Raw genomic sequence first — 20,481 nt, forward strand, 5'->3', positions numbered from 1 at the left:
TAAACGTTCTCTTCCTGCAACAGTAGCTTACAGAAGTTAACGGCTTTTGTATTACTGAGAGAAGGAAGATAAATGTTCAGGTAAATTTGAATCAATTAAAGCAAAATTTGTAGAACTTAAATGAAAACCAGACAACACACTGCAGCTCTAATTAACTCCACATTTAAGTGCTTCCATCTTGACTGCCTCCGCTATTTGATGGGAGATGCTTTACTGCCTCTAGTTACTGCATTTGTGTAAACAAGGCTAAGACAACAAACTGCATGTTTTTTAACTTGAAAGTTAAAATTATGCAGAAGTTCAGTTGCTCTTCTGCTATGTCATTTATAAATACACTTAGCAAAGTGTAGATATGCTGTACAGTATGCTCAGTTTAATTGGCGGATAACTTTCCTCCCTGTTTAGGAAATGATGCAACATCAATAGTCAACTGTCTTCACATACTGGGCCAGACCTTGGATGCGAGGTAATACTGAATATATTTTCTAAAGTACAAAGAAAATTGCTTAAGAAAATAATGTGCAGTCAGATTTGGGCTACATATGTAAGGCTACAGATTTTAAAAACTCAAGAAGTCATAGTGCTGAAAATAATACCCATTGCAAAGTAGGTTAATTACTAGTTAATTACTAGAGGTTGGCAGGAAAATATTTCTAGGTTACACTTCGAACTTCAGTTTGGATCAATGGTGTCCACGAACTGCTGGCTGTTAGTTCATCTAGTTTTAATCATGTGACTGTCCTAAAAACACAATAACGTTAGAAATATTTTATTCTTTTGCTTTCACTGTTTACTGAAAAAATTCAAGAGTTAAATGCACACAGAGTGCAGTAAATCTGTCTCATAGAATGTCTTTGTTGCAAAGTTAATTCAGGTTCTATTTTAAACAAAAACTACCTTTACCTCAAATTCAGTGGTACTTTTAAGTTAAATTGAGATGCTTGGGCCATTGTGAAGTTTATGGATGAGACAGTCTTGAAATATTGGAGGGTAATGTGTTGCTTTTCATTAACTGTACAGTCAACTGTCTGTGCTGATAGCTGACTTTTAGATATTTGCAGTTGTGAAACAAAACTTGATAACTTAAACTACCTCCATGGTAAATTAAGAGAACTTTTTTCACTTTGCATTTACTCTCAAAGAAATGACTGGATTACATGCAGATAGCTCTTTTTCTCAGTATCTTTGCAGGGTTCTTAAATTAACAAATTTTACTTTGCATTTGCTATGGGGTAGAGTCATGATCATGGTTGATTAATATGGCTCAGCTGTTGCATGGTAATCCTTTAGGTTTCAATATCTTGGGTGTTTGTCAGAAATTGGCCATGCTCTATGCAATCATACAGGTGGAATACAGATACAGGTGGAGGTCACCAATTCAGCTCTTGGTAGAGATGTAAAAATAGCTCCAGATGGGGATTAAGGGATTCATGGACATTACATAAAAGTTTAAAAATATTGCCATTTTAACTATATATTCACTCTGTAAAGCAAAAAAACAAAAACTCAGGACTGTTATTCAATTTACAATAGAATTTCACCTAGATTTATTTTATGCATGACTAAATAGATACTTTCCTTAAACAAAGGATCTCAGTAATTGAGCTAGTTAAAACAAGTAAGGTAATAATTCTCCTGTATTATATAATTACATAACTGATTATGGTTATAGTTATGGAATCCATGCATTTATTTATTTAATTAATTTTAAACAGATTTGGTTGTTTTTATTCATTCCTTTCTGATGCTCTTATTCTGGAGGCAGAAATATGACTGTTATGGTTGGGAAGACTTTCTGAGTTCTAGCTTGAGATAGTTCTTCTCTACCTACAGTCATAAATTGGAGACTTACTCATTCTTCTTTTTTGTTAGGCGGCTTTTTTCCCTCTGAAGGCAAATGGATCACTTAATTTATAAATTTAAAAGGACTATATTTTCATAACGGGAAACCAGATAAAATATCCTTGTGTTCTGCAGGATATCTATGAAATGTTTTTTTTTCAGTATATTCTTTTGCTATGGGAAGATTTTAAAGTATCAAAAGATGAAAGATTTTTCTTCAGATCTTTATCATCTATTTCATATAAGCCAAGACTAGGCTTTATTCCATGCTTGTCTAATAGAATATTCTTTTTCATTCTTTTTGCACGCTATATACAGGACTGTAATGAAAACTGGTCTGGAATCTGTTAAGATGGCATTGAGAGCATTTTTGGATAATGCTGCTGAGGATCTGGAGAAGACACTGGAAAATCTTAAGCAAGGCCAGTTTACACACAGCCGAAATCAGCCAAAAGGGGTTACACAAATCATTAATTATACCACAGTTGCTCTCCTGCCAGTGCTATCTTCATTGTTTGAGCATATTGGACAGCACCAGTTTGGGGAAGATTTGATATGTATGTATTATTTAGAAGTGCCTACCACTAACATAGGTGTAGTGTCATTTAGTAAGCATTAATAGACTTTACGTTCTATTAGAAAAGGACAAATCCTATGTCATTTTGACAAAAGTGTCATTAATTTAATCAAATATTTACTGTAATCAACCTAGAACAGTCTGGTGCTGGTGCACAGGTTTTAGTGCACTTTGTATAAATATTAAAGCAGATGTGGCTGTGATTAGACAGTCAGAAGGCTTGATTTTATTTATAACTACCGTAGATTTATTATGACTTTCTTCTTGTGTTAAAAGTTACTTTGTGTAAGTTGATTTGTCTTAGCTCTGTCTACAAATGAGTTATACTACGAGAATGATGTTATTGGTCCTACATGCACCTTGACTCAGTTTCAGTTAGCAGGGAATTTGGGTGGGTGCATCTTGGATCTTAAGGAAAAGTCGAAGAAGTTTCTGAAGATTTCAGACACCAGAAAAAGGAATGTGTATGAGACTCTGTATATAAGATTTCTATAGAGATTCTGGTTATAGCAGATTCAATGTCCTTTATTTTCCCACACCCAGTCTCTGCAACACGACATTTTAGTCTGTAGCACAAAACTTTAATTTTATATATTTTAAGAACTCCACAGGAATTCCTCTGTCCAGACTGAACTAAAGGAAGCAATTCTGCTCTGTATAGCTAACTCACTTATGGAAATGAAATAACTGAGAGAAGAACCTGGAATAAAAGAATATCAAATTATAGGGTTGTTTTTTTGTTGGTTTGGGGTTTTTTTGTGGGTTTTTTTTTTCTTTAGAATCTGGAAAATCATTTTTTTAAAAAAAAGCATTACGATGACTGTGTTTGAAAATTTGGAGTTGTATTGATGGATTTGAATGTGGCGAGATGTAAACATCCACTTTTCTCATTAAATTATTTCTGTAAAATCCAGGAGTCTCTGATAGTATCCAGAAAAAGTCAACTGTGGGGTTCATATACCTCACTTGTTCATCAGAAACTGGTTTTCAGGCATCAACATATTCATGCCTTGTATAATTTTTGATCTCTGGTATTCCATGTTTTGGAACTTGATAATCAACCTTTGATACTTCATTATTTAAGTTGATATTCTTAATCAGCTATTCTACATGTACCACACTGGTGTAAAACACCCAATTTAGAATTCATAAACTGAGAATGAATAATTAATTTAAATTGCGCCTACTTTGTCTAGAGCATAGTTGGAAAGGCTAATTTTTCTTACACACAACTTCTCTTTACATCTTGCTAAGAGTAAGATTATCTTATTTGTGCTACTCTGATGACAAGCAAATTGAATTGGTGCTTGTACCTTAGAGTGTTACTACATGTACAGAGATTGCTCCATGGAGTGATCACATACAAAGGTGGGTAAATGTACCTGAAGTTACTCTTATTATGTAAAAATACTCAACTCCAAGATTATCTGGACTAAAATCACGGTACAGTAAAGAGCCAGGCTATGTAGCTTTGCACTATTTTGTAGGCTCTCCTAGCCCACGAAATCTTAGTTCTATTTTACTCCCAATGTTTTATTGCATGTTGAGGGAAGATACTAGCACTGTTGGAGAGACTAGAAAAAGTACACATGGAAAAAATGGGAGTGTTGTCCTTCTTGGTGATTCTTACTTACACTGTTGTTACACTACTACTGCAGATTATGTTAGAAAAGCAATTTTTTCAAATAAGTATTAAGATTATTCGCAAATTTTTTTGACTGAAACAATTTATAATTTCAAAACATGCTTTGGTGAAGTATTCATAAGGACTGAATGATTATTTATTTAATCCTTTATCAATCTGAAGTGACATGCTATTAACTGGTATCTGTGTTTAAATTTTGAAAAATATAAACTGTGATTAAAATAATTAAATATATGTTTACCAGGATTGCCTTTATTTTGTAATGTATTTTATACAGTGATTTTAGATTTATAAATTGATTTTTTCCCTAATTTTTTTTTTTTTTTACTTTCAGCACTTTATTTATTTTGCCATGAAACTTTAAGTGCAGTGCTACAGATAAACTAGAAAAAATTCATTGGCACATTTTTTTACAGCTGTTAAATTAATACAATTCACAGAATATGTGATTAGATGTTATCTGTAAAGAACTGGTATGCCATTAATTTCAGAAAGTTAGTGCACTAGTGAAATATGTTTACTGTCTTAGCTAGTAGTTTAGTAATGAAGTAAATGGAAGCTTTGAGTAAAAAATATCGCACTCTGGTCAGAAGGCTTTCTGTATTTAGAGGGTGATTTCTGTGGATTGCCTTTGATAGTTTATTATTAATTCAGTTATTGTCATAAGAAATGTATTTTAATTCTACAAAAATGTATTGCGAAGAAAAATCTCTTTATATAATTTTCTTATTCTCTTTAGTGGAAGATGTTCAGGTCTCCTGTTACAGAATATTGGCCAGTTTATATGCTCTGGGTACCAGCAAGAGTATCTACGTAGAGCGGTAAGAAGAAAAAGTGTTCCTCTATTTTTAATATTTCTGTTTATATTTAGCTTCATTAATATGCAGTCCAGAAATAAATATAGGATGAGACTGTTGTTGGAAACATATCTTGAGATGAAAAAGGTGCTCAGTTGTTAAGTGGATTGCAGCTGCATTTATTAAAATACACTTAAAATGTTGCATTATGTGTTTGTCAAAATATATTTCTTAATTAAAACAAAAATTGTAAATAAAATTATCTGGCTTTTCAATAAGTATCACTTGATCTGAGATTCGACTGGGGAATTGTAAAAAATACGTCATTCAGTTCAGTGATTGTTATAATTCTTATATATTGTTTAATTGTGATGTATATTTCTTTTTCATTATCCTTAATTAAATCAATTTGTCACTCATACAACACTACTTCTTTTCTAGCTCAGTTATCGAGGGAAATAAAGCTTTATAATGGCTTTTTTTGTGCATCTGTGTATCTACTAACCTCCCTCCAAGTTACATTTGGTTTGTATATTCAGCCAAAAAATAGAAGTACCTAGCTAATTCAGTTATTAAAACTGAATAGTTGCCCTATAGTGACTAGCATTGTTCTGAGGGAAGGCTAAACAGAACTCATACATTTCAGATATTGTCAGCAGTAATCTAGGAAGTTCATATATCTGTACAATGTCTAGCAAATCAGCCTGTGTGTAACTCCAGACCAGCCCCTTAACATACCCTTGCTTACTTGGTGGCTGTATCATAGGAAACATTATAAAGAAAGATGGGGACCAATGTTTGCAAGTAACAAAATACACATCTGTGGAAAAACTGGTCTCATTAATTTCATAAAAAATATAAAATTGATTGGTTTTGGTATTTGGTAATGATATGAGGTTTGTAATTAAGATTAAATATGTCAGTGTAAGTGATGTTTTTTGTGTATGGTTGTCTACAACCATTATCGCAAGTGAAAAGCGTGTAGCATGCTCTTTGTAGGTGTATGTGATGGATGTATGTTTTGCTTATGAAGACCTAATGAAAAGGAAGAAAGGAATAAGGAGTAAACAAGATAAATAAGAATGGGAATGAAGTTAGATTTAAATAAATCAAGTTTAATGAGTTAGATCTAGAAAGAATATAAGTTCCTAAAATGAGATATACTGCAGACTAAAGATGAATCTTATTAAATCATGAGATCAGTTTGGAGGCCTTTTTTTTTTTTTTTTCTTTTTTTTTTCATTTGGAAGTTCATGGGGCTCCTGGATTTTTATCACTTGTGTAGCTCAGCTTCAGCAGCTAAGGGTTTCTCATATATCTAAAATCTGCTCTGATCAACTGAATTGGAAATGAAAAAGAATAGTTTTTAACATCCCCTGAAGGACTCAAGTGAAGTGACAGGGGATCACTTACTTCTTCCTAGAGACAGGTGTTTCACAATTTTGGCAAACTTAAGGAATTTTGATTATCAAATAAATGTCATATATTTGAAGATATGAGAGCAAAGTGTTTGTGCAGAGCTTTCAGAGTTACTGATCAGCAGAAGGAATTTTCCGTTCTCTGAAGAACTTGACTGTCGTGCTAGAGCAAGGTCTGATTACTACTATTTCTCAGAAAAAGGAAATTATATCACTCAAAATGATAGTTGTATTTGGTCTCTTGGTCTTTTCAGTAGCTTTTTCTTTAGAGTAGAGATTATAAAGTCAGTAAAGCTGAGAGGAAAGTAATAGAATAGAAGGCATTGCTGTGGTTATTTGGGTTTTCCCCTGCATGTTCCTCATTTGCTCTCAGCTGAGTAGGTCACCTTTGACATTTTATGTCTTAACATTTCATTCATATATTAGCAGAGGGTTGCTGGACTTCAGTTTCTATTATCTGTTGTTGTGTTGATGATCCTAATAATCAAGTGGCTTATCTCTTTGAGATGACCTAATTTTAGAATAAAAATAGGACTGGTATACAACTACCCTGAGGTGTAGTCAGTCATCAAAGATATGTATACTTAATGCTGTTTGTTAATTTACAGGCAACGATCAGCACTAGGAGAATGCTTGGCTGCTTTCTCAGGTGCCTTTCCAGTGGCTTTTTTGGAAACTCATTTGAACAAACATAATATCTACTCAATTTACAATACCAAGAATGCAAGAGACAGAGCAGGTATTTCCAGAAACTCACACAAAGGTTATGAAAACACAGTTTTACTATAAATGCTGCTTGCCTTAATACATGTATTTTTGCATACATTTTATAGTGCAAGAATTTTCATGTAACCTTCTCTTGGTTGTACTTTCGTAAATCAATGGGCTTAAGTCTGGTAAAACCAATTGTTTTATGTTTCTAAAGATATTGATGTTTTCATTTTGAGGTACCATTCTCAAAATACCACTTTGGAATCAATTTATTGAAGGGACTTTGCACATTTTTAGTATCTCAGATATATTTGATGATAAAATTATGCATTCTAATTGGTAACTTTAGTTCATCAGTTTTCATATGCAGTATTGGGTCACTAAAGCATACGTACTTGATTGAAGCAAAATACTGTTTCCTATATTAAGTGCATAATATATCCTTAGGAAGTAAACACACTGCAAAGGAGTACAGAAATTGTTTTTTGTGTATTTGAATAGAGGACAGTACAGATACTTTCCAGTAACATTATGTATATTTATTTTGCATATACCTCTTTGTTTTCATTCTGAAACTATTGATGTTTCTTATGCTAGAACATATTTATTGAATAGGGTCATACACATTACTTGTTCCTGTGGTAAATAGTAGTTCAGTAGAACTATAGAAACTCTGCATATATGCTAACTGTGAATTATTTCACAGGTATGTATAGATGACAGTGTATAAGGTGAGACTTTATAATGCTATCTATTTTATAATTTAAACTTTATTTTTTTTAAAAAAGAGCATACAAGATTTCTTCAATGATCTGTAGTATCTTATCTTGAAAATATCAACAGTCATGCTTACTTACCATATACACTCTAGTTGTTTTAATACATCTAGAAAGACAATCATCTGTATTGTCATTGATTTTTAACAGAAATTTAAATTTATTTTACAAAATTGCATTAAACTTTAAGGAGGCTCTCCGATGGCTGTGGAAAATGTGTTTGTGTTTAAATAGGAGAAGAGACTGGTTTTGGAAAATCATTGGTTTTGGTACCAACTTTTGGATTCACAAATTGCAGGCTGAATTTTTAATATATACACATCTGTATGTATCAATGTATGTGTGCATCAGGATGTTAGACATTCAAGAGCTAATCGTGCTTACAGATATTTATTTGTAGGTGAAAGAAACTGCCTCCAAAAGTAAAGGCAACTGCAGTGCCTTTTCAGAGGAAGGAACTGACAATTCAAATAACTTGAAAGTTAAACTTTTACAATTAGAAATTTACCTTCAGAAGTCAGTTTCTAAGAATTTTCTCGACTCATTATTACTCGACAAGCAATGATTTTTTTTTTTCTTCTAGTAGTATTGCAGGTCTCATCTGATGTGTTGTGGGGAGATGTTTCATTGTATCAATTTGATTCCTCAACTGCAAAGCTGATGTTGGAAAAAATTGAGAAATTTAAGCTTTATTTTGAATATAGCAAACTACATCTGATTTCTTGGAATTAATTTCATAATAATTACATTGTTGAAGCTACCATATAGGAATAATTTTTATCATAGAACGTTTTACTTTTGAAGGCTATATATAAACCATTATTGTTCGATGGTATGAATACCTGTTTTTTATTGTTTTGCTTCATTATTTTTCCTTGGATCAGAATGGCATAAATGTAAATAGGAACCAAAAGTTGTACAGAATAGTAATTGAAAATAATTATTTTCCCTCAGTGATTTTTGGATTTTCTTTTTCAATAGTTCTCAATCTTCCTACTAGTGTAGAAGAAGTTTGCCCAAATATTCCTTCCTTGGTGAAGCTGATGGAAGAAATTGTGGAACTAGCAGAGTCTGGTATTCGTTACACACAAATGCCACATATCATGGAAGTAATACTGCCTATGCTATGTAGTTACATGTCACACTGGTGGGAACATGGGCCAGAAAACAATCCTGACAAGGCTGAAATGTGTTGCACAGCCTTGACGTCGGAGCACATGAACACTCTGCTGGGTAACATTTTGAAAATAATCTATAACAACCTTGGCATTGATGAAGGAGCCTGGATGAAGAGATTAGCAGGTAAGATGTAAAAATAAATAAATAAATGAATGAACAAACAAACATGCATGTGTATATTCAGAATGTACATACATATATATATATATACACACACACAAACTGAATTATTCTGTATTTACCCTGTTAAAGCTGGAGTAGAACAACATTCATATTTTATGTTTTTAAACAATACAGATCTCGATGAACTAGAAATACTAAGTATAAAGAATGAGCAGTGTAAGCAGTATGTTTTAATCTCTTAGTAAGTAATATAATAAGTATATTAAACTATTTATTTTTCACCAGAATATGCACATACACATTTTGCAGTATATTGAATTAGAGGACTATAGTTATTTAGCCCATTTTCATCGTATAGCAAGTTTCCATTTGCAGTCATTACACAGTTCCTTGCTATTCTGTATGGGTGCTGGGTCCTTACAATATTTTTTTGAAGCTCTCTATCTAACTTATCTATTACAATGAAATGTGCAAATGCATAGTGCATTTTAGTAATCCTTAGATTAACTTCATTGTGATAACACCTTAAAATTTATTTAAAACCATTTTATTTCTCAATGTTACAATCTGTAAGGAAAAGTCACTTCAGTATTATGAATTCAGTCTTTCGATTAGGCTTCTGTATGACTTTCAGTACTTACGGTAGTAGTAATTTCGTTCACGGTAGCAGTCTGGATTCCTAATCTTTTGAGGGTCAGTAATGTAATGCACTCTAAGGATAATTGGTAACTGCCTACAATTTTTTGTAATCTAATGGATATGTTACAAATATTTTTGTACTAATGGGCCCAGATGAAGTGCTAATTTACATATTCATTTTTATGAGAAGATTTGCAAAAAGCTTGTGCTAACAAGTTTCAAATGGCTGTTTGATGGATGGTTGAGTCAGTCTAATTTCTGTCTACACACAAGCCTTCCAGTGTCCTAATGTGCATAAGAAGTACACACAGTACAAACAGTACATGTTTCCATAGGTTTGCAAATACCTAGAGCATGCTTCCTAGTTCTACTTCACTCAAGCTAAAAAGCAAGTTTCAAAAGAAGAGCTAGCAGCTGAAAAAACTTGTACATACTATGTAGCTATAAATGTATCCACCCATAAATACCATTAAACAACTTCTACATTACTCAATAAAATTATTCAGGCAAATACCAGTATGTTGACAGAATGCCAGTAAAGAGGCATTTCAAATTTTATGATCTTGGAAATTTAGGCTGTGAAGTTGTAATTTCCGCCCTCATAGTGACAAAGTGAATTGACTGTGTGAAATCCTGACCACATTTAATTCTTGGCAAAACTTCTGCTGATTTCAATGGGGGCAGGATTTTTCTCAGTAACCTAGAAATAAGATCCAAGAAAGAGGGGAAAGGTGAAAATTTTTATTTATATTTTGTGGCCAGGTATATATTATAATATTCATTGCCTTAAATAGTGTTTTCCCAGCCCATCATAAGCAAAGCGAAGCCACAGCTCTTAAAGACACACTTCCTACCACTGATGGATAAGCTAAAGAAAAAAGCAGCAGTGGTTGTATCGGATGAAGAACATCTAAGAGCAGAAGGCAGAGGTGACATGTCGGAGGCTGAACTGCTCATCCTAGATGAGTTCACCACTTTGGCACGGGACCTCTATGCCTTCTACCCTTTGTTGATTAGATTTGTGGACTATAACAGGTATGTGGAGAGGAATAGGTCAATGAATCTCATAAAATCTTCCTGTTTATTGATACTGTCTCTTATCCCTTGATATGCCTAGCACTGAATTAAAGAAGCTTTTACTCAGCCTGCCAAACTTGAAGTTGCTCAAGCTGATGCTTTATGACTTTTAAGTGGAGCTGGGGTCTTTTTCAGAGGAAAACAGAAAGAAAGGGTACAATACAAATCTGTTGGATTAGACCTAGGATTAATGTAAAAGGACTTGAAGGGTTTTGAATTAAGACATCAAAAAGCCAGTGCTACCAGAAAGGTTTAAAAGCAAGCATGCTTGGGTTTGTTGACTTGTATCCTTGTAAGATGTTGAAAACTAATTTGAAATGTTAAAGCCAGTGAGGATCATCCACATTTCCACCCCTTTACCAAATTTTAGGGCAAAATGGCTGAAAGAGCCCAACCCTGAAGCAGAAGAATTGTTCCGTATGGTGGCTGAGGTCTTCATTTACTGGTCAAAGTCTCATGTAAGTAATTCCTCAGTAATTACTTGTTTTGATTAGATTTCTTGGTAGGCAGATCAATTATTTAGTGGTTGTGTTTGGGAAAACACATTTAATGACAGAAGTGAAATTGCAGATGGGAAGATACTGACTTTCAGTTTTCTGACACTTTTGAAATGCCTGAGTAGCTAGGGGAGTTGATGGATATTTTGGGGCATAGTAACACTGACTGTAGATGTTTTTCATATAAATTGTGATTTGTTTGTTGTGGGTTTTTGTGGGGTTTTTTTGTTTATATCTATCTATCTATCTATGCATCTATCTATCATCTCATTGAGGTGTGTCTCTTTAAAAAAAAAAAAAAAAAAAAATCAGTTATTTTCACCCCCAAAGCCTTTTTATAACCAGGATGTATGGCTACTAAATTACTAGTCCATTTTCCTAAATTGCACAGTCCGTCTGCTTGAGCCTCTTGGCAGATAAAATCATGTGGAAAAGTTTTCAACACAACTAGTGGAACAAGGGTTTCCTGAAGGAAATGTGTAGCTCTAATATTTACACTTAATTTGTGTTACAGTGTAGATTTTTATTTCTTTAATAAAAGTTATAGGTATATAATTAAATTATTAAGCCTAGGTCTGTAGCTGGATTCAATGAAGGGAAGTCAGTAAGTGTTCTAATAGCAAGGAAGTAACAAGTATATCTTACAAGGAATTCTCTGAATAAAGTATTTTTTCCTAGATGATGCTGTTCCATAAATTTTACCACTTAATTCCAAGTCTACAAAACTTACCCTTGGTTCTCAAGACTGATTCTTCTGGTTCATATGCAGGAACCAAGGAGTCTACATTAAAACCTAATCAGGCACCATCACTGATAGTGCATAAATAAAAATAAAACATGATTCATGTGAATACTGGAACAAAAGGAAGAACAAAACCAAAAGAGACTAAATACTTTCAGGCATTGGATCTTTGTATGAACTGTTGTCTATACTAAATTTCTTTTCTGCCCTAACTTTAATTCTCTCAAGTTTGGGAAACAAGATGCCTTATTATCTGTGTACTTATGCCTGAATTTAACTGTAAGATTTATTATAAACATTGATGTGCACACAAAGTGGTTGCACAGTAGATAGATACTGGATCATCAAATTACTTGTTTATTCATAAGTTCAGTCTTTTATTTAAAGTTTGTTATGCATCTGAATATAGTGGGATTTATAATGGGGAAAAAATTGAATGGATGATTTACTAGTAAGAGAAAACCCAGACAATATTTTATATTGAATTAGAGGAGGAGTGAGATTGTCATCATAGCTATTTCATAGCCAGAGAAACATTTCTTTCTCTCTAACATAGAGAAAAACCTGAAAACACACAACCCCCTGAGCTATGTCATGTAAATAAAGCTGGAATTCAAGGCCATTATTGATCATCCATTATTTTTTTCTGTCCTTGTCTTACCTTGTGGATTTTACAAATTTCCAATTAATTTATATTTTTATTTAAGATTTGTTTAGATGGAATTCCTCATCATAAGTGCGTCTAAATTAGATCTTCTATGTATTTCCAGAATTTCAAAAGGGAAGAGCAGAACTTTGTGGTACAAAATGAAATCAACAACATGTCTTTCCTTATCAGTGACACCAAATCTAAGATGTCCAAGGTAGTATAAAGATTTTTATATTTTTCTCTTTGCAGAGGGGAAGGAGAAAGGAGAACTCCAGAGGAAAAATTTACTGGTGGTGGTGGTGGGTGTTTTTGTTGAAAACACTGAGTTGAGAATGTAGTCATTAGAGAAACACAGTGGACTTTCAAGATGTTGGTGCAAAATATTGGCAATGATATAATGGCAATTCCATTGGATAGGTTTGTAGCTCTATAGGTAGTAAGGAAATTGTCGAATCAGAAACAAGTACAAAGTTGCCAGTATAAGTCTTTTATTTAATATTGGAATTTTTCATGTTTGCTTTATGCTGCAGGCAGCAGTTTCTGACCAGGAGAGAAAGAAGATGAAACGGAAAGGTGACAGGTATTCTATGCAGACCTCTCTCATTGTGGCAGCATTGAAGAGATTACTTCCAATTGGCCTAAACATCTGTGCTCCAGGAGACCAAGAGCTAATTGCACTGGCCAAAAATCGATTCAGTATGGTAGGTGCTCTTTTTGCACTTCTAAAAGGTAGAAATATTTTACTAATGAAATTCTTTGAAATTTTTTCCCTCATGCTCATTCTTACAGCATAAATTATCAGGACTATAATTTTGTTATATAAAGGCACAATGAATGACTGTGGTAGATAGTAATCTACATATTGTTCTCATTTTCAGGGCATAAAACACTTCAGTTTGGACATACTTATTTTCTAAACTATTAGTATATGAATAGAGATGACCTACTTAAATTTAATCAGTTATTTCTCAATTTTGTTTGAAATGCTGAGTTGTGTTATATTTTATGAAGCTTGAATTGGAAATGCAAATAAGAACTGGATGTTTCCTAACTTCTATGCACAATATCATAACTAATTCCTTTTGATCACTCTCGTGGGAATGCAAGAATTTCTGTAGGGACAGACTGTTTTAAAAATGATTCTTCTAGTGATTCTACAATAATATGATTGTAATTTCGAATACACTCCTTTCTCAAGCTATGATACTTTATACACCCTAGCAGGTTATATGACCTTTGAACAGCTAAAATGAATGTTTATAAACGATAAAAGATCTCCAAAAGAAACAGAAATCAAATCAGAGAAGGCTGTGCTCATGATATTGGTTTCATTAGTTCAAACTTTGGTTAAAGCATGTATATACTAGTAATTTTAATTCAAACTTCCATTTAGTGTGTTATTGTGGACAAGTATGAATGATGCCATCCAAAACTTGCTCCTCTGAGCTTGGAAATGGCTGGCTCTGGCCTAATAAAAAAATGACATATTAGCACTGAGATTTCCTCAATCTTCCACATTGTCAGTTTTATTCATCATCTGAACCAAGTTCAAGGTTGACATTTATATGAACAATATATTTTCTTAATTACCTTCTATTCCCAATTGATATGATTTGTAATTTACTGACAGAAAGATACAGAAGATGAAGTACGAGATACCATCCGCAATAATCTTCATCTCCAGGGCAAGGTAATTTACGTGCAGTTTTATACACGATTTTCCTTCCTTTGAATTTATTTATTGGTGCCATATAATGACAATCTCTCTTGGTTTGTTAGGATAACTTGCAGTCACTTTTTCTCTTCTGTCAAGTAACTTGTTCATGTCAATTCTTAAATGTTAGGTTTTTAATGTGTTTTTATATGCATTATATACAATAATGTGGACCTTCAAATCCCTGCCTATGCACACCATTAATATGAAACCGGAGATGGAAGCAAGATCTATCACTATTTAAATTCTGTCTTCTATTACTCAGGACAGAATCCACAAAAAGCTCAAAGTTATTTTTTATCAGTTTGAAGTGTAAAGGAAAAGGAAGCTGCCACTTTGGCATGCTCTGTGAAGTGAAAAATCTCCACTTTGCTCAGGTTTGTTCCTGTTTTCATCCCAGAGAAAATAACGTATTTTGTACAACGCATAGATTTTTGTTATTGAATTCCAATTAGTGACAGATGAATAGCCTTAGGGAAAAGGTCCTGAACTGGCTCAGTGCAGTTGAACTGTTTTATTAATAAGTACATTAATAATTTTGTAATAGTGGCAAAGAAGCCATAATTTGAAAGTGTAATAAAATTACGTACGTTCCTTCTCTATTGAAGGAAGATGGAATCGAACCTATGGATGGTGCTTTATTTAAGATTGTCCTTTACCTCCTCCCCTCGCCCCAGGTTTTATTCACCTCAAGGAAAAAAAACTCACTATTATTTCATGTGCTTGTTAAATGGTTCCAAGAGAATAAACATGCAAGTTGCAAGTCTGGCTTTATTTTCTGAAAGGGTATTTAAGAATTATCCAGAAGTCTAGATTCCACTGCAACTTCGTGCATGGCAGTAAATGTGGGGGGTTTGGGGGTTTTTTTGTTTGTTTGTTTCTGTGTGGGTTTTTTGTTGGGTTTTTCTGGGGGGACAGGAGGAATTAATCACTTGGTAATGAGGGGGTTCTTTTTCTCCCATCTTACATTTTCTCTATATTGCTGCAATTTCAAGCAAGATTATTTGGAGGTTGGGGTTTCTGGAAGCTCACAAGAAGATATATCATTTTGCAAAGCTAACAATTAGCGTTTTTCATAAAATATTACAAATAGAAGTACAATAGCTTTAAATTATAGATTGCACATAGAAAAGTTTACCACTGAAAACAAAAGCTTTGGTTAAATCCTAAAAAAAGCTTGAAGTACTTACCTTTAGATAGCAAATATTGTTGTATACTGAGAAGCATAAGAAACCACACAGCCAAAGTACAAGGAAGAAAAGAGCTTTTATGAAGATCTTAATGAGCAACAGTACTTAAGCACTGTCCATGCCATGAAAATACAAACCTTAAATGTGTTGTCATTCTGTGTGCAAACTTCAGTAGTGTTTTCTTGATGATGAAGATAGGTATTTCTGTTCTGACATTTACAGTGTGTGTGTATTGTCATTTTGTGAGCCACACAGTTGTAAGTCTTGCCTGGCATTTCATGCTGCTTCTTAGCACTTGTCCTCCTGTTTTAAATACTTCAGTTTCTATTTTGTTTCTTTAGAGTTGCATTCTACATACTGCTATTAATAAATTTCTGTATGTCACTGCTTTATTACCTTGGAGTAATGGTACTTCTTAATACCTTAATCTGTTCTTTCTCTTTAGAAACTTCCTTTGCTTCAATTAAGTTTGCTATTGTTCTGCAATGTATCGCCTCCTCTATTTATAATGCATGAGAATAAAAGTACTTTTAAGTTTCTTATACTGATGAAGTTTCATGGTGCTTTGATAATTAAGAAGGAAGTAATCTTAGCTAATCCCAAGTACACATTGACAGATTTTCCACTTGTATGCTTTTCAGCAGTGACTTTGGATTTTTGTAATTGTAAAATGAATTCCCAATGGAAAATGACATTCTGAAAGGGACCACGTAATATGTAGCTAACAAAGCTAAGTAGCTATTTTAGCTAGCTTTATTTTATAGCTATCTACATATTGCTTTACTAGCTCTGAAAAGCTCTGGTTTTGACCTGTATGTGAAAAGTGCTCAACTCAACTACAGACTAAATACAGCATTTCTAGGACTTCAAAACTTCATTTTTTGAAATTGTATTTATTATCTTTATTATGATTTATTATCTATTGCTAAGTACTTTGTTCTCAGTGGCTTGAAATACACCTTTTAATGAATTATTTAGCACTGACACATTCTAGAGTTCACCTTAAACCTTAGGGCATAACTTATTTACAAGTATAAAGTATAAAGTTAAATTCAGTAGTTATTTACAAAATACAATATAATTTATCCCGTAATTCTCTGATGCCATTAGTGTTCAACCACTATCACAACTGAATCAAGTACACACCAGATACAGTCACGTATGATGTTTCTTGTGAAGAAAAATTATACCGTTGTGCTACATGCATACTCTACCCTTTTCTTGTGTGGTTGAGTCAGACATAGAAGGAATGTAGGACAAATTATCTTATCAATCTAAATTGTTATTTAATGTTATGAATTAACTTGTAACTTCATTATAATGGTGTTTGTGTAAAGTGGCTTTCAAAACAAAAGAAAAATACCACTTTTTGGAAAGGCTGGTTTTATTCCAACCATAGCAATATTCTTTCTTCAAATGACATTTTCTGTTAACCACTTTTGCTTCTCAAGGACACCATGTTCTGTCATTTATGCTAGAGCTAAAATGTAATTAATCTCTATTTCTTTTTGGAAAAACTGCACTATTTGAGAATCATCCTTCTGAATCTTTAGCTATTAATGTTGTGGCATCTATTTCATGCATTTGTCTACCTTTGTCTACGTTTGTCTTCACCCTGTTTCTGTCTTTCCTTTCCTTGCATGCCTGCATGTTGTTACTCAGTACCGAGCCTTTTATTTCAAGAAATTGATGATGAAACTTGCATTCATTTTGACATGGATGAAGCTCAAGTCACCAAAATCTTCTTCCAGCCATGCTAATTCACACCTTCAAATGTCAACTACTCATACCATTAGAAAACTACCTATACAAAAAAGCTGTACCTTGATAGAATGTGAGGAGTCCTCAGATCAAAAGACATCTCCACCTGTGATTAGAAAGTCTTTTGTGGACTATACATCCATGATGATCCAGTCAAATGCTCACACAAAGACTGTGGATGTGACAGTTGTTAAGAAACGGAAAAACCGAAAGGTGGAAGAAATGCCTGCCAATTGTGGCTTTCTAGGTTGTAATAAGCTATTATTGAGTGACTGTGTAAGTTTCTATTCATTCCTGGAACTTCAGTAAACTGTGCATCATAAGGTGTCTTGTGGAGGTGAATTTGCATTATTGTCTCATCTTAGGCACAAATTGAAATCTGAATCCACAAAGATGTTTTAGAAAAGTAAGTGCTGAGTTAAAGCGATATTTGAATCTGTAGGGTTTAAGCTCCTAAATGCTCTGTGAATCCAGGCCAGTGTGACTTAAACCTAAATTGAACAATCAGAATGATCACTGGCTGCAGCTCTCAGTAAAGTGAATTACACATTGCATTTGTCTTAAGTGTAATTGGCACAAAAAATGGTTGCAAAGTGTTTTGCATCAGTGTAGATTAGCAGAAGCATCAGGGAGACAAAATGAACCAAGAAAGATTGCTACTAGTAAAACAGTGAATCACAGATAACTGAAATTAAAAAATGAAATGGAAATAGAAAAATAAACAAAATCATTTTGCTTCATACAGTTCTTTATAATTTGTAGGCTAATAAGCATTTGCATCTTGAATTCATTTTTCATAAATTAACTTTTCATTTTTTAGCTAGCAATCAGTAAAACTAGGATTTTCTACCAATTCAAAATAACTAAAATGAAACCAATTAGCCATAATAAGACTAATATGAATAATTTCCATGACTGAAAACTAAGTAATCCCAACTAATAGAGCAACAATTTCATTGTTGTTTGGTTTAGTAACTACAAAGTCAGTGTACAGTTATGTCTGTCTACCTCATATTCATTAGTTTTCCTCAAATAATGTATTAATTGCTGGTGCCAGTGATATTTGTTGGCCCATAATTATTTGATCTTTGTATGATTATTAGACTTTTGGTCCTCTGGAAGCTCTCAAAAAACATCACACAAATCAGTCTTTTGTTCTCCCAGTCAGTGTAGTGGACACTCTATGGGTTAGCAATGTAAAGATGTGGGCTAGCCATATAAAGTGCTTCTGTTATCCTTCGAAGCAGTTTCTGTACTAATTAAGCTGTTTGATCCTGTGTTTGGAACATTTTTCCTTGGTGACATGAGAAATCTTTTTCCTGCAGCTTGAGGATCCTGCCATTAGATGGCAGATGGCACTTTACAAAGATTTACCAAACAGGACTGAAGATTCCTCAGATCCAGAGAAGACTGTGGAAAGAGTCCTTGATATAGCTAATGTACTGTTTCACCTGGAACAGGTTAGGCATATTTTCTCAGTTCTATTGCTTCTTAATCTAAACAAAAGTATTAAGCCTTTACATACTGTTTACATGCTTTGCCTTCTGTTTTATAATCCAATATTGTGGTCTTATCAATCACACAGTGTATTTGCAGCAGTTCCAACAATCACTTATTTTGAAAAGGACTAAGAAAGTGATACCTGTGCTTTAGCTTCCTTCTGGTGCATTTCAGCTAGCAGGAAGTAATAACTAAATTATCCTTGGACAATGAAATTTGAGCAAAACCAACTTAATTATTGACAAAAATGCCTTTTTTCAAGGTATTTTTCTTCAGCTGAGATTTTTGAGTTATTGAAGTAGCAAGAAACTTAAAGCTACCTACATAAATATCTGGTTAGAAGATCCATATTATAGCTATATGGAGTAGGACAGCCAGATGATTTGATGAACAGCTTCTCTAGTGAGGGCTTTAGAAAACTATTTACTATGTACTAGTTAAAAAATTGGGAAGAACATCCACTTGACAAAATCTGTATGGAAGTTTGTACAAGTGTAGGCAAGAATATATGCATTTAGAAAATTAAACTGGCATTGAAATTCAGAAAATTCTTGATAATCTGGAAGCTTTAGCAAGACTACTCTTCGTTGGTCCATCAAACTGCTTGCATACTTGAACTCAAACTCATTCATGCTGGTGCAACAGTGAATAAAAAGCAGTGTTAACTTGGCCGGCTCAAATGTGACTTAGCTGCATTCATGCAATAGTAGAAGCAGGGCGGATGAATGATTTTTCTGATAAAGTTTTGGCAGAATCTTTAACTTGTTGCAGGATCTGGCATGAAGCTCTGTTGTTTTATCTGATTTTTTTGCATAAATATCTGAGCTTCCCATGTGACCTGGACTACAGTAACTTTTATTTTAAAAATTCTGTAATTTATTTTATGTCCTTCTTTCCACTGACAGAATTTGGTCTTCTGTCTCTCTGATTAAACATTTCCCCAGAAATAGGTCAACCAAGTATAAATGTTGAAAGTTACGTGTTTGTTGTTTGGTTTTGATTTTGGTTTTGTTTTTTTTCCTTCCCTTGGGACAAGAATCTATTACTTATCTTTAAGTTTTTAACTCCTTAAATTTTGCAATTAAAAAATCCTCCATGTTGCTACATTTTAGAAGGCAAAGACTACTTGATAAATTTAGTTTTCCCATTTTACTTGCTGAATGGTTAGCTCTTCAGTACTTTAGATTTGTTCCCTGTTTTCTAGGCTTTCTTTTTAAAAATTTAGTTAAGAAACTTGAAGGGTATTCCTACTGGTAAAGATGAACGCTACTTGTTACACCATAGACTATAAACTGACTGCATCTAAAATTTGTTGAGAGTTTATTTTTTTTCCTTTTCAAAGAATGTTTGAGAATTCAAGGTTGTCTTGATCTCTCAGTAGATTAGTTGATTTCACTCAGAAGCTTGGTATAAGTTTTCAGACCCCATATCAGGAAGTTTTCATGCTGTGATGAGATCACTGGTTCAGTCAAGTAGGAATCTGAGTGATGTGTGAAGGTGCTCGTATATATACTGTGCTGCTCTTGATTGCTAAAAGTGACTTTCAGACATCTTGGAATGCACAAAGTGTGTGTTGATGTGAATACTTGAGTCCTAGCTCTTGCATCACACAAATCATATAGTTTGCCAGCCTTAATATGAACT

General features: G+C 33.5%; 1 protein-coding gene across 1 annotated transcript in view; it reads left to right on the forward strand.

The window, feature by feature from the left end:
* LOC104528866 (ryanodine receptor 2) overlaps window positions 1-20,481 on the forward strand; it is a gene marked incomplete at both ends in the record, with an annotated part of 85,074 nt that overhangs the window by 53,641 nt on the left and 10,952 nt on the right. The window contains 11 exons of the mRNA XM_029086223.1: window positions 406-466; window positions 2,161-2,399; window positions 4,804-4,885; window positions 6,888-7,018; window positions 8,748-9,068; window positions 10,502-10,742; window positions 11,155-11,242; window positions 12,794-12,886; window positions 13,203-13,373; window positions 14,303-14,362; window positions 18,663-18,797. Coding sequence (XP_028942056.1) covers window positions 406-466; window positions 2,161-2,399; window positions 4,804-4,885; window positions 6,888-7,018; window positions 8,748-9,068; window positions 10,502-10,742; window positions 11,155-11,242; window positions 12,794-12,886; window positions 13,203-13,373; window positions 14,303-14,362; window positions 18,663-18,797 — 1,622 coding nt within the window. The remainder of the gene's footprint in view (window positions 1-405; window positions 467-2,160; window positions 2,400-4,803; window positions 4,886-6,887; window positions 7,019-8,747; window positions 9,069-10,501; window positions 10,743-11,154; window positions 11,243-12,793; window positions 12,887-13,202; window positions 13,374-14,302; window positions 14,363-18,662; window positions 18,798-20,481) is intronic.

This window comes from Antrostomus carolinensis, unplaced genomic scaffold (genome assembly GCF_000700745.2).
Source record: "Antrostomus carolinensis isolate BGI_N321 unplaced genomic scaffold, ASM70074v2 scaffold11290, whole genome shotgun sequence".
NCBI classification, from domain to species: Eukaryota; Metazoa; Chordata; class Aves; order Caprimulgiformes; family Caprimulgidae; genus Antrostomus; species Antrostomus carolinensis.